We start from the raw sequence: 14,218 nt of genomic DNA on the forward strand, positions 1-14,218 counted from the left end.
TCTAGTCCCTGTCAGGACTCTTGCTGCAGCATTTTGGATTAGCTGAAGGCTTTTCAGTGAGTTTTTTGGACATCCTGATAATAATGAATTACAGTAGTCCAGCCTGGAAGTAATAAATGCATGAACTAGTTTTTGAGACAGGATATTTCTAATTTTAGAGATGTTGCGCAAATGGAAGAACGCAGTCTTACATATTTGTTTAATATGTGCGTTGAAGGACATATCCTGGTCAAAAATGACTCCAAGGTTCCTCACAGTGTTACTGGAGGCCAAGGTAATGCCATCCAGAGTAAGAATCTGGTTAGATACCATATTTCTAAGCTTTTCAGCGCCGAGTACAATGACCTCAGTTTTATCTGAGTTAAGAAGCAGAAAGTTAGTGGCCATCCAAGTCTTTATGTCTTTAAGACATTCCTGCAGTTTAACTAATTGGTGTGTGTTATCTGGCTTCATGGACAGATAGAGCTGGGTGTCATCTGCATAGCAGTGAAAATGTATGCTATGTCTTCTAATGATGCTGCCTAGGGGAAGCATAGGTGCAGTGTGAGCACCAGGAAGCAAAGTTGCAGTCTTACATGCCTCTCTGCAGCGTTTCTGCCCCTGTTATCTCCCCCAAACCCCATCCTCAGCTCAGATAAAATAATTGTTGTGGCTGATTTTAACATGTAGATGCTAAGATGAAAGCCTCAACACGGCATTTAATCTGTTTTTAGACTCAATTGGTTTCTTTCAAAATGCAAAAGAACTCAACCTCAAACAACCTCAAACCTCACTCAAACAAGTGTTTTATTTGTTCCTGAGTAAATCGGTTTGCCATAGATTAAAGTTAAGCTTCATAACATATTAATCACAGTTAAATTAAGAGGGGATGGCAGTAAAAACTCCAGACATCATCAAGTACGCTGGTGTTCCAATTGTACAAATAGCGAGTCCGTACTTCCGTGCGTTCTCGCCAAGTCCAGTCTCGCCCCAGGCTGGGGGCATGCCTCCAGCAGATCCCAAGAACAACATCTCTAGGAACAGCAAAGATCCTGCACAGGACCCTCAATCTAGAAGGATAAAGACAGGCCAGTGGGGATTTTTTTTTTCCAATTTCAGTTTAAAATTGTATTAATTGTTTTCTCACAGTAACATTTGTATTTCCTCTGATTTATTGAGTCACATGTCACATGTAAAGGTTTCAGGACACCGCCTCGAGACCTGGAGTTTGACACCTGTGGCCTATAGTAACTTCAGTTTTCTGCAAAAACATTGCAGTATGTTAAATATACATCTATATTTTCTTATTCTTGCAAAATTTTGGTCATATTCTATTTGATTCTGTGCTTTATGTCAACTTTTTTCATTCATGTTGGGTGGGGTGGGGGGGTTGTGTGCTGTAGGGCCAGGTAGTTTTATCTCTTGCTTAAATTGTGGAAGAAAACATTTTTGGTTGAACTAACTTTAACTTTAAAAACACCAAAGATGATATAGTAAACCGTGAAATCATCATCTTTGTCAGCAGAAAGATGTGACAACATTTGAACAATCACCATTTTTAGCCACTAGATGGAGACACAGGGTTGAAAGTAGGATGGTGTTTTAGAGGTTTGTGTGACGGTGAATCTGTTTGACTATTCTACGGAGCCCCGCAGGGGACATGGGAGGAAAAAAATGTAAGACTTTTGTGAGATCTCGCAAAACAAACTCAGGATCTCGCAAAAGTTTTAGCCGCATTCTTCGGAGGCCGCCAGCTCGAAGCCGACCGGGAGGTCGAGGCACGATGTGCCGGGAAAGCGGTGTTCCTCCCGGCTGTAGTAGGTCTCGACCTCCCGTTAGCTTCGAGCTAGTGGGTGTCAGATCTCCGAAAACGTCGGAGCACTTGCAAATATGTGATGTCTTGTAAACTGAGCAGGTATCTGACGTTTACACAACTACATTCACGCCTCAAAATATCTTAAAAGTGTATTTTGTGATCCAGAAAGAGTAATATTACAACTAAGTAGCTGCCGCCATTGTTGGAATTCAACTTCCGTCTTAATTTTTTTTTCTCCCATGTCCCCTGCGGGGCTCCGTACTATTCTGTGTTTACAGTTGAAGAGCGACAATAAATTGTCCACAGTTTTTTTTTTTTTTGGTAGTAACTTGTTAGATATGTATTAAATCATTTGTCTTTGGTGTATTTCCTTTGTGGTGCACTGCACTCTGTAATTGTAGACCTGCCTGGAAAATCCGGTAGCGAGTTAGATCCCCGGTACACCACCAACCAATTCATGTTTTTAACCACCTTTTCCCCACTCTGTTACACACTCCCTGAGGAAATGTGAGGCTACAGACATCAGCACCTGGCTAAGGATAAATAAAGACTTTATAAATAATAACTGAGTAAATGATTTAATAACAGATGAACATATCAGTTGTGTGTGTGTGTGTGTGTGGGGGGGGGGGGGGGGGGGGGGTTAGACTAGGTGAATGAGGCTTGTAAAAAAAGTGCCTTGCGTGTTCAAATAAAGCAGAAGAGCACTATGTAAGTATCGGTCCTTTTGCTTTGTGTAGTTGTGCTTGTGTTAAAGGTGGAAATGTTCTATAGACTTGTTTTGACACAAGTGCTCTCACACTGAAGAGAGCACATTTAAAACCCATGTTATCAACTCTGTGTTTGCTGCCACATCACCTGCTCTGTTGGGTCTGTGAAATTTTATTGTGGTGGAAAAAGGAAGATCGAACTTGCAAAGAGTTCATAAAGTCTCAAACATGGTTTCAAATAAACTGCCAACTGCAGTTTTTTAGAAAAGCTAAGCTAAACATATGTACACGCTGCATTTAGCACTGTGTCTATGGTGCAGAAGCTTTAAGTTTATCCTGACTGGCTGTTGTCAGTGTGAACACCAGTGAGTACAGGGTGGAGTTCATAAAGTGTTACCACAATTTCCTCGTTCAAGACAAATTTGTCATATTGCAGTTTTCACCCACTGGTTCAGCTGGAAGCCGTCCTGAGACAAGTAAGAGCAAAGCTTATATGAATTCATATTATTTCTACTTGAAGAGCAACATAGTTATGAAGAAACTGGCTTATAATTAGAACAAATCAGCATTTTCAGACAGCAAGTGGAAGTCACAGTACTACCAACTTTTCTTTTGTGTTTGCAGTGAGCTTCTGTGTGAATGCAGAGGATGTAAATGTGCAGCTTTGCTGTGCTTTTTATTTGACAGAGAAAATCAGATATTTGTGTTCACGTCTTTGTTTAATACAGTTTTAAAGAGGACGGGTGTTTGATCCTGCTGAAGTCAACATATGAAATGAATTGCCTATTTTATCCACAAGTCTAATAAAAAATATCCATGAGGATTATTTAAAGTTATATAGAGGTGTTTTTGTCTTTATTTGTTAACAATTTAAAAGGAATCACTTTTATTCACATTTAAACAAGTTAAATCAAATAATAAAAGGATTTTACCTGACTTTAAAGTTATTATATTAATTATATATTAATTCATCTTAATTTTACAGGCATACAGACACATTCTTGTGTATGCTCTTCCTTGTTTTGTCCTTTTCTTTTATTATTTTATGATTTGTTACATCAGTTCAGCAGGTTTTGCTTCTTCTTTATCAGTTTCATCCACAATTTCATGTCAACATAAGAACAATGTTAACCTGCTGTTTTGTTTTTTCTACCACCACCTGTGTGCTTCACAAAAGTGTTTGAAATCAGACTTGGACCAAACCAAAACCCGATCACAGGATATTATCAACCTGAGCGATATTTCCTTGAAGTGGTGATGTCGATTCACGTGTGTGTCTGCCTTCCTTTGACCGTACTGATCATCTACTATGTGTGTTGTGTGGTAAGTAAATGAAGTAAATAGTCCCTTAGATTCAGTGTGTAATGTAATATAATAATTTATTTTTCCTTCAGATGCAAAGGAGTCAGGTCCCTGTCATCTATTACACAAACCTCCTCCTCTCCAATCTAATCCGGATCTGCATAATGATCGCTTGGATCATAAGAGTGGAAAGCCACATGAGTATTATTATTTACATCTTGTGTGTAATAGCCGGTCTTTACTTCAAGGTGTGCATTGCTCTGGAAAGGTACCTCTCTGTCTTTTTATGTGTGCGTCCTTGCATTTCTATGAACATCATATTGTACTGTGTACAGTCAGAATTTGTGTCTCTCTTGTGTTGCAGGTGTTTTTTTATCACACTCCCCCTGTTGGACTGCCTCAGACAACCTAAGAGTTCTGTGCTGCTCTGTGTCCTGGTCTGGGCTTTTTGTATTGTCAGTCTCCCTCTTGCCTTAGTCTTAGATCAGTTCATACATTTAAACATTTATGCTTTCCTCCCTGGCGCCCTGTTCATCTTCTGCTTAGCTTGGACCTTCAGAGGCCTGCCTGCTGCCACCTTAGTGCCCACTGAGGAGAAACGTAGAAGTCTAGGAATTCTAATTCTGTTGTTCTTTAAGTACTTTGTACTAATGGTTCCCATATCCATCTTTCCTGATGAACGTATTTCCTTTGAAACCAAATGGATCTTCTTTTTGCTCAGTCCTTTTGTGGACTTAGTTTTGTGTCTTTTCATGCGGCAGGGGCGCATTGACAGGCTGCTGGCATGTCTGTGCTCCTCGGTGTGACTGACGGCAGCAGTGAGAGGTGTGGTGATGAAAACAGAGTCGAGAGAGCAAAAGAGGGGGAAGAGTTGATATCAGAGTGTCAGAGTTTTTTGATAAATGAAGCAAACAACAGCTGATATCTGCATCTCAGACACGCTTTTCTCACCTCAGCTGTCCGTGTGTAAATAATTACTTTATAATCACCTTTAAACACTCGTTGTATTCCAGTACTAAACACATTTTTCTTTTTCAATTGTTTTTTCATCGAGATTTTAAAAGTGTTTTGTTTTCCCTTCCTTGTAATTATGATCACCAGTTAATATTCATTTGTTTCTACGTGCAAATAATGTATCCAAATATTTGTAACTTTTTAAAAAAAAAATTTTAAATAAATAAATTTTTTATAAAAATTTGAATTTTTATTTATGCCATCTCTCATTCATTTTTGTATGAAACTCTTTAAGGTTTTTTGCATTTCCTCTGATCTACCCACTGATGCTACAGCAGCACGTGTTATTAAAAACTTTGCATCTCTTTATGCACCCATGATCCTTCGTTTCAGCTCTCTAATAAAAAAAAAAAAGTCCCTGATCCTGATCCTTGGTCTCAATCCAGGTGTCTTCTTGCTTTCCCTGATATGAAGAAATCTGAACCTTGCAGGTCAAATTATATCAGTCGGGCAGCTCTCCTTTCGATCGTGGTGCTTGATCACCTGGGATGGGTTTAGGAGCCTGGACTATCTCTGACTTACGTGATTTAACAAAAAGTTTGGGAAGTCTGGGAAGTAAACTTTAAGATCACGTCTTTCCATTTCCTTTGTTGTTCTTAAGATAGAGAATTCACATCACATTTAAATATTCAGTCATATATGAATATTCTCCCATTTTACTTTTAAATACTCTAGGAACAACAAGTAGGCCTGCAGAGCGAGAGCGAAGTGCTCTAATAGGGTGATATGGTACTACAAGGTCATTAAGATAAGATGGGGCCTGATTATTTAAGACCTTGTATGTGAGGAGCAGGATTTTGAATTCTGGATTTAACAGGAAGCCAAAACAGGAGAAATCTGCTCTCTTTCTAGTCCCTGGAAGAAAGGTGGAAGAAAGTTTTATTCTCTGATGAGAAAAAATGTAACCTTGACTGTCCTGATGGTTTCCAGTGTTACTGGCATGACAAGCAGAGCAGACCCACCTGAGATGTTATATAAGCCCCATAGTGGAGGGGGTGCCATAATGGCCTGGGGCTTTTTCCTTCAGTGGAACAATGGAGCTTCAGGAGGTGCAGGAGTGTCAAATGGCCGCTGGCTATGTCCAGATGTTGCAGAGAGCATCCCTCATGACTGAGGGCCGTCGTCTGTGTGGTAACAACTGGGTTTTTCAACAGGACAATGCTTTAGTACACAATGCCCGCGGGACAGGGGACTACTTCCAGGAGAATAACATCACTATTTTGGACCATCCTGCGTCTTCCCCTGATCTAAATCCAGTTGAGAACCTTTGGGGATGGATGGCAAGGAAAGTTTACAAAAACAACAGTTTTTGACAGTAAATGTATTTTATTTTACATTTACAGCTATTGTCATCAGTCTGGTTTCCTTTCTTTAATGTTGCATCTTTAGCAAAACCTTAACCGAACTGATTGCTGTTACAGTGCAAATGCTATGCACTGATGCAGGTTAAGCAAACTCGTGCTTTGTGCATGAGTAAAAGGCTAAATGTTGTCAGTAGAAGACTCTAGTCTCTGAGCACATTGGTTTTCAGTGAAGATATAAATCTATTTTTAAAAAAACATGTTATCAGCAAGTTAAGTTGCTCTCATCTGATGTGTCTGTGGGTTTTAACTCAGTGGAAACACAAAGATAACGCTTCGTAGGAACTCAAAGTCACAAAGATCATTATATAAAAGTGCAATGCTTATACATTTATGAAAACTGCATTCATTTTGATGTTAATACCAGCTGTGGGCTTCAGATTCAGAAATGAACCTGTCGTGATGGGCTGTGTGGCAGGCTAGGTCAGGACCTAAACACAGGACTCAGAGACAGAATACTTAACCACAGGCCGCAGCTTTATTGCTGGCAAAAAACAAAACACATGAATACTAAAGAAACAAACCAAACATGAACTAGAACTAAGAAACGTCTGACTGGTCATAGATGACGTGAACACAACAACAAACAAAGGGAGACTGAGGACTTAAAGGCAGAATAATGAGAGGATGGGGAACAGGTGGAAACACAGCTGGGGCTAATCAGAAAGCAAAATTAACCACACTGCACACAGGACAAGTACAAAATAAAACAGGAAGCGTGACAAATACTTTGACGCAGCTTCACACTGTGACTGGGGGAATGAAACAGACATAAGACATGAAAACTGCATGACTAGAATTATGAAAACATGAAGTAACACAGACGTGACAATGAACAAGGGAGCTGGAGGGCTTAAATACAGACATGAGGTGATCAGGGTAAGTGGAGACACATGAGGGCACAGCTGACACACATGAACCTAATGACGGGACAGGGCGGTCAAACTAAATACAATGAACAAAGAACAGACTCTTTCTTTTTTTAATTTATGTTTTATTAGTTTTCTTATTTATACAACATGTACAACAAATTCAACTTAATCACTGTGAGGGGGAAAGCAAAACCAAACCGAACAACAACAGAAGAGACAAACGGACCAAAACAAAACCAAACAAAACACAAGAACAAACAAACCAAGAAATACAATGACATTATACAAAATTGGGCCTCCCATTTTGTACATATTTCAACCATTTCAACCAATATTCTTCAAAACTCACTGAAAAGCCTTCAGCTAATCCAAAATGCTGCAGCAAGAGTCCTGACAGGGACTAGAAAGAGAGAGCATATTTCTCCTGTTTTGGCTTCCCTTCATTGGCTTCCTGTTAAATCCAGATTTGAATTCAAAATCCTGCTCCTCACATACAAGGTCTTAAATAATCAGGCCCCATCTTATCTTAATGACCTTGTAGTACCATATCACCCTATTAGAGCACTTCGCTCTCGCTCTGCAGGCCTACTTGTTGTTCCTAGAGTATTTAAAAGTAGAATGGGAGGGAGAGCCTTCAGTTTTCAGGCCCCTCTTCTGTGGAACCAGCTTCCAGTTTGGATTCAGGAGACAGACACTATCTCTACTTTTAAGATTAGGCTTCAAACTTTCCTTTTTGCTAAAGCATATAGTTAGGGCTGGACCAGGTGACCCTGAATCCTCCCTTAGTTATGCTGCAATAGATGTAGGCTGCCGGGGGATTCCCATGATGCATTGAGTTTTTCCTTTCCAGTCACCTTTCTCACTCACTATGTATTAACAGACCTCTCTGCATTGAATCATATCTGTTATTAACCTCTGTCTCTCTTCCACAGCATGTCTTTTATCCTGTCTTCCTTCTCTCACCCCAACCGGTCGCAGCAGATGGCCCCGCCCCTCCCTGAGCCTGGTTCTGCCGGAGGTTTCTTCCTGTTAAAAGGGAGTTTTTCCTTCCCACTGTCGCCAAAGTGCTTGCTCATAGGGGGTCATATGATTGTTGGGCTTTTCTCTGTATCTATGAAGCGCCTTGAGGCGACTTTTGTTGTGATTTGGCGCTATATAAATAAAATTGAATTGAATTGAATTGAATCAAATGAGTCCGCCTGGCACTTTAGCCTAAAAGTTATTCTTTCCATAACAAAAATATTATATATCACATCATCTATAGTAGGAATATCCTCTTTAATCCAAAGGCGAGTTATGGCCTTTTTGCAAGCTACCGACAGCACAGTGAACAAATATTTATCCGGTTTGCATCGATTAAGAGTCTCTAGGTTGCCTATAGGTACAATAATGCAAAATTAAATTGTATTTTCTTTTGGAAGATTGTTTCCATGACCTTATGCATTTCCTTCCAAAATGGAACCACACGGGGACATTCCCAACAAATGTGGAAATGATTTGCTGTTGCATGTCCACACTGCCTCCAGCATGTTGTATTCTGAGAATAATTGGAGTTTTGGGCTGGGGTTACAAAATAACGAAATGCATTCTTCCAGCTGAATTCCCTCCACGAGGGGGAGCTTGTTACTGACCACTGCTGCCTACAGATCCCATCCCATTCCTCTCCTGTTAGGAATAGATTGCTCTCTGTTTCCCATCTTGCTTTAACATATCTTGTATCATGACCCCATAGATTGATCAGTGAACAATATAATTTGGAAATAATTTTTTGATAGGGTCCATCTGTATATGCATTCTTGAATATATTTATAATCTCTTCATTCCCAGTCGATAACTGTGATTTTTTAGATTTTTATTCAGGAAGTCCCTCAATTGCAAATATCTAAAAAAAATCTTGATTTTGCAACCCAAACTTTTTCTTAAGGTCTTGAAAACTCATCACTTTTCCATTTTTCAACAAGGTACTGTGTGTGGTGAGACCTTTATTTGCCCATGTTTTGAATGTCGAGTCGAGTGCAAACCATTTAAGGAATCCGGCCCTCTGGTTTAATTGGTACTTTTTAAGTACTCTTTCCCATATTTTTAAATAAAAATAAAACAGGAAACATGATGGGACAGACATGACAACACAGACTTGACAACATAAACCACGCAGACATGAGACATGACAAATTAGACACACTAATCAACAAGGGAAACTTACCACAGGGCGAGATGGCACAGTGATTCTACATGAACAAAGAACTAAAACTAGGAAACCTAGGTGCTAAAGAAGACTAAATATAACAAAACATAAACAATGAATATCAAAATGCTATGAAACACAAACACTGGGTCAAACAACCCAGGACTGTGACACTAATCTAACTTAGAATAGCCTTTTAACCCAGTAAACACAGCCTGAAACCCAGAGACTAAAAAGTAACAACAACCATAACTGATACAAAACCAAGAATTATTAACCACACTCAAAAACACATGGACTGGGTCACCAGAGCAGGACCATGACAGAACCAGGTTGGAATTACTGTGGTTTATGGTTAAAGAAAATATTCTGCAATGAACATATCACACAGAACCTGTCTGACAAAAAACCCAGGATGCCTGACTTGTACCAGAGAGGTGCAGCTTACACAGTGTGTCTACTGCAGAGGCTTTGAGTTTAAATGTTGCTTGCCTGTTAATGACTTCCTGTTTAGGTTCATGTCTAATGGTATGATAAAAATAAGAGGCTTGAAGGCTTGTGACTCTCACGTTACCATATAGATTATATTTTATTTGTTATCGTAGGATTAGCATTTCTGAGATATCATAACAAACCTACTGAATTAAAAAGTAGTGATCCTGAAATATCGATTCCACCGATCATTTATGTTCTAGAATCGATTCTCACATTAAAATATCGATATTTTAGTAATTTAGAGTAAATTTGTAGTTTATCATTAACAGGAACACAGTGGAAAGAAACTATAACAGTCGGATTGTCTACATTCAAAGGAACTACTTCCTCTTCCGCCTTTCATAGTCATGTGCGAAATACGGCTGTATAATAACTCGCAGCCCCTTGGCGCGCGCACTCACAACAATGGCTGAGCGTAATTGTGCGGACGTATTTTACCTCCGCAAACAGCTGAGACGTGGTTTGCGATACATGTGGCAAAAAAGTGAGGTGTTGTGGCCATACATGCCAACCTTGAGACCTCAGAATTAGGGAGTCATTCAAAGGGGCTGTTGGGGGGGTGATAAATACATTTTACAGGGTTTATTTATCGGATAAAATACATTAAATGTCACCGTTATTGTCTGTGAAGGTTCTCAGTCATCCAGGTCATTGTACTCAAAGGAGCTTGCAAAGAAAAGCGTCTGGACTTCTTTAAGTTGCTTGAAGACGTTTCACCTCTCATCACCTCTCAAATGGTGGGGACTCTCCACCATTTGACCTTAGAACTGAAGAAGCTTCTCGGATGAGAGGTGAAACGTCTTCAAGCAACTTAAAGACTTTTCTTTAACTTTTGCAACTTTTCTTTGCAAGCTCCTTTGACTGTCACCGTTATTATTGGCTGGCCCGGAAACAGCGGGGGTCGTGTCCAAATTCATGGGCTGCTTCCTCCTGAGCCTGCATTTGTAGACCGATTACGTCACAGCGACGCGCCGAAGGCTGTCCAAATTCGTAGACTCCTCCGAATGCAGCCGAGAAATGCGTCCTCCTTTTCCCCGAATTTGAAGGATGGGTCGGGTGTGTCCTTCGTGGCCTACCATATCCCAGAATTCATAGCGCGGCCCAGCCAAACTCCAGTTTCCAACAATGGCGGCCGCTACTAAGTTTTAAAATTACTCATACTAATCTTTCTGGGTCACAAAATAAACTTTTAACATATTTTCAGGCGAGAAAGTAGCTGTGTAAACATCAAATATCTGCTCGGTTTATCAAGATATCGCATATTTGCAAAAGTGCTTTGACATTTTCGGAGCATCTGTTACCCACCAGCTCGATAGCTCGCCGGGAGCTCGAGGGTCACTTAAGCCGCTGAGAACGACACAACTCCCGGCACATCAGATCACCGCGGAGTTTCGCTACTCGGGTTAAACGTAATATATAAGTCACTTAGACAACCTAAAAATGTTATTGTTGGGCTTTTTTCAGTGTTTTGTTTGTTCGTGAGTAAATCGGTTTGGCTGAGATTAAAGTTATTAGATTAGATAAAATAAAACTTTATTGATCCCCTGGGTGGGTTCCTCCTTGGTTTTTACACAGCTGAATAAACGTCAAACAGAAAACTGATTAAACAGAAGTATGAGACGGTCGACAATTTACGCCAGTGTCCTGTTATATTTTAGATAGCAAGGAGCAGACGGCTGAGTTTATTAACCTCTTAAGCCCCAAGCCTAACTGATCTCCTGCCTTTTGCCCCCGTATCAGGGGGCGTTGGGGCTTAAGAGGTTAAACTCCACCATGACGCTGATCAGAAGGCTGGACCGTCCAATTTCACAGCCGTTTACTTCCGGCCTACCCGACCTTCTGAGGACCCGGCCCACGTAGACCGCGAAGGCCGGGTCCTCAGGAGGATGCAGCCCATGAATTTGGACACGACTCACGACCCAGCTTTGCGGTCTAAAGAAAGCCGGGTAGTACGTCACGAGCTCCCTCGGTGGAGTCAAACTCTGCCATCTGCTCCTTGTTATCTAAAATATAACCGGGCGCTGACGTAAACTCTGACGGAACCCTCCCGAGGGATTAATAAAGTTAATTTTAATTTAATCTAATCTAATAACTTTATTCTCAGCCAAACCGATTTACTCCAAACCGAGGGTTGGCATGTATGGTTGTGGCAACATCACTAACCTTGTCAAACACCTCAGAGTAAATCATATCACAGAATATGACGCGCGTATGTTGAGGCAAACTGTAGAGGAGGAGAGGGACAGGTGCTGCTACGGCGAGACAGACGTCTCTCACGGAGTCCTTTAGTGCTGCAGGCAGGCAACGTGTTCAAATAACAACTTCAGTTTTTTATTTCTATATGATAACTCTGCATTATTAAGTGATAACAACAAGAAATCTGATGTCCTGTAATCATTATGACGCTATAATTTGAGATACAATAGATAAAATACGTTTTTGTACAAAGTATCGGTATCGGATCAGTATCGTCGATATCACCCTGAATATTACTTGGTATCAGATCGGAAAGGAAATCAGTGGTATCGCACATCACTATTAAAAAGTAACATAAATCACCATCAACAGTAAATGGAAATGTGGATTACTAAATGACAACACATTTCAGTGTGAGCAGATTGAGCTGCACAGTTTCACATTCACTGCTGTGTATGATTCTGAGCCACTTGGAGTCCATCTGGTGGCCAAACAGTAAAAAAACAGTATGCACCTCTTTCACACAGTCATTGGCTCAGACACACTGATCACAAAACTAACAGTATGATGACTAAAATGAACTAAATCTATATCAGAATATAAATGAAAAAAGAGGGGAAAAGCATGTTACATTTTTCCATTACTGTTACCGCGCTCTTGCTCTGATAGGCTACTTTCTGAAGGGAAGGACTGCACAGTTAAAGCTTACATGTAAGTCCTCATGTTTTTAAAGCAGATATTTTACATATGACATTATGTTTTTCATATTGAGAAACATGTGATATTTAAAGGCTGCATTAAATTCCTCTGCATGTTAGTGCAGGATAAACAGGTTAGTTTGCTGTACTGTGATGGATTTGCAGGAGAGAACAGTCAGCTGATCACAACTTGTAGACAAAAAAAAAACTGGAGCTCTCAATAGAAATGATTGTGAGCTGTGATTCTTTTCCCCACACTGAGCCACTACAGCTGACTTTATGCGTTCCCCACCTGCTGAATTCCACTGAACCTCTTCCCTACTCATGTTCCTGTTTAGAGGCAACATCTTTGCTGGTGTTCTACTTTCCTGATTCAAGCTGAGTACCTTTATTAGAATTAAAATTTAGACTGAAATAAAGTCGGTATTATACCCACTAATATTATTTAATTGTTACTTTAATGTAGGACAAGGTTCAGTTAGCTTTGCACAAACATAGAAGCTCCAAAGAGCTACTTTTTCACTTTGAGTAAAGAAGTTGAATCAGCAGCTGTATAAAAAAGCCCAAAGCCGACTGTACTTCCTCAGGAGGCTGAGGTCTTTTAACATCTGCAGGAAGCTCCTGAGGATGTTTTACCAGTCGGTGGTTGCTGGAGTACTTTTCTATGCTGTGGTGTGCTGGGGGAGCAGCACAGCAAAGAAGGACTCATCCAGGCTGATCAGGAAGGCTAGTTCTGTGGTCGGCGTGAAGCTGGACACTCTGGTGTCAGTGGCAGAGAAAAGGACACTAAAGAAACTGCTGGACATTATGGACAATGCTGGGCATCCTCTGCACACGGCCATAAACAACCAGAAGCGTCTGTTCAGTGACAGGTTGCTTCTCCCAAAGAACCAACAGACTTAAAAACTCCTTTGTCCCACACGACATCAGACTGTTTAACTCCTCTCTGGAGGGGAGAGGGAGGACAAAGGAGGGGGGAACAAGCAAGCTGTAGTGCCTCTTCACTTCACTGTGCAATTACCTTTTGTGCAATACTTTTGTTAATAATCAACGGTGCAATAGACTCCATACTTGAAATGTGCAATTTCACTTGTATTTTTATTTTTATTCCTGTTTATTCTATTTATCCCCTTTGTATATTTTATTTATATATGTCTCTGTATTTATATATGTGTATATATATATATAATATTCTGTAACTCTGTAACTTCTGTCGATGCTGTGCTTTTTTGGAAACCGAATTTCCCAGAGGAACCCACCCGAGGGATTAATAAAGTTTTATCTTATCTTACTTTAACTTGAACTGGAGTATTTTTAACACTAGCATCTGTACTTCTACTTGAGTACAGAATGTCTGTACTTTTGCCACCTTTGGTCGACTGCAGCTCAAGATCAGTCATACCATGTAGTTGATGGCTCAGCAGCGCCCTCAGGTGGCCGTTGGTGTGGCAGGTTGATCCATTCTTAGTCTCAGAAATGAACTCTGGCTTTTCAAACCCTCACTCAGCACCAGGAAAACTGAGCTATCACTAACCTAAACTAAAAACAATAAAGGATGTAAAAATGGTTTGATTGGAGCCAGATACAGCA

The 14,218-nt window shown here is 40.3% G+C and overlaps 1 protein-coding gene across 1 annotated transcript; it reads left to right on the forward strand.

The window, feature by feature from the left end:
* The first annotated feature begins 982 nt into the window (after positions 1 to 982).
* On the forward strand, positions 983 to 4,902 carry LOC148099885 (uncharacterized). The gene is made up of 4 exons (XM_087850494.1): positions 983 to 1,067; positions 3,683 to 3,828; positions 3,900 to 4,075; positions 4,172 to 4,902. The coding sequence occupies exons 1-4, from the start codon at positions 983 to 985 to the stop codon at positions 4,611 to 4,613; spliced, it is 849 nt and encodes a 282-aa protein (XP_087706620.1). The 3' UTR covers positions 4,614 to 4,902.
* The last annotated feature ends 9,316 nt before the right edge of the window (positions 4,903 to 14,218 follow it).

The sequence above is a fragment of the Neolamprologus brichardi genome, chromosome 13, assembly GCF_056152115.1.
Source record: "Neolamprologus brichardi isolate AB-2024 chromosome 13, ASM5615211v1, whole genome shotgun sequence".
In the NCBI taxonomy this organism is placed as follows: domain Eukaryota; kingdom Metazoa; phylum Chordata; class Actinopteri; order Cichliformes; family Cichlidae; genus Neolamprologus; species Neolamprologus brichardi.

Coding starts and splice junctions, on each gene's coding strand:
- LOC148099885 (XM_087850494.1), top strand. CDS start 983: ATGCCTCCAGCAGATCCCAAGAACAACATCTCTAGGAACAGCAAAGAT. Junction 3,829..3,899: donor TCTACTATGTGTGTTGTGTG/GTAAGTAAATGA, acceptor TTTTTCCTTCAG/ATGCAAAGGAGTCAGGTCCC. Junction 4,076..4,171: donor GTGTGCATTGCTCTGGAAAG/GTACCTCTCTGT, acceptor CTTGTGTTGCAG/GTGTTTTTTTATCACACTCC.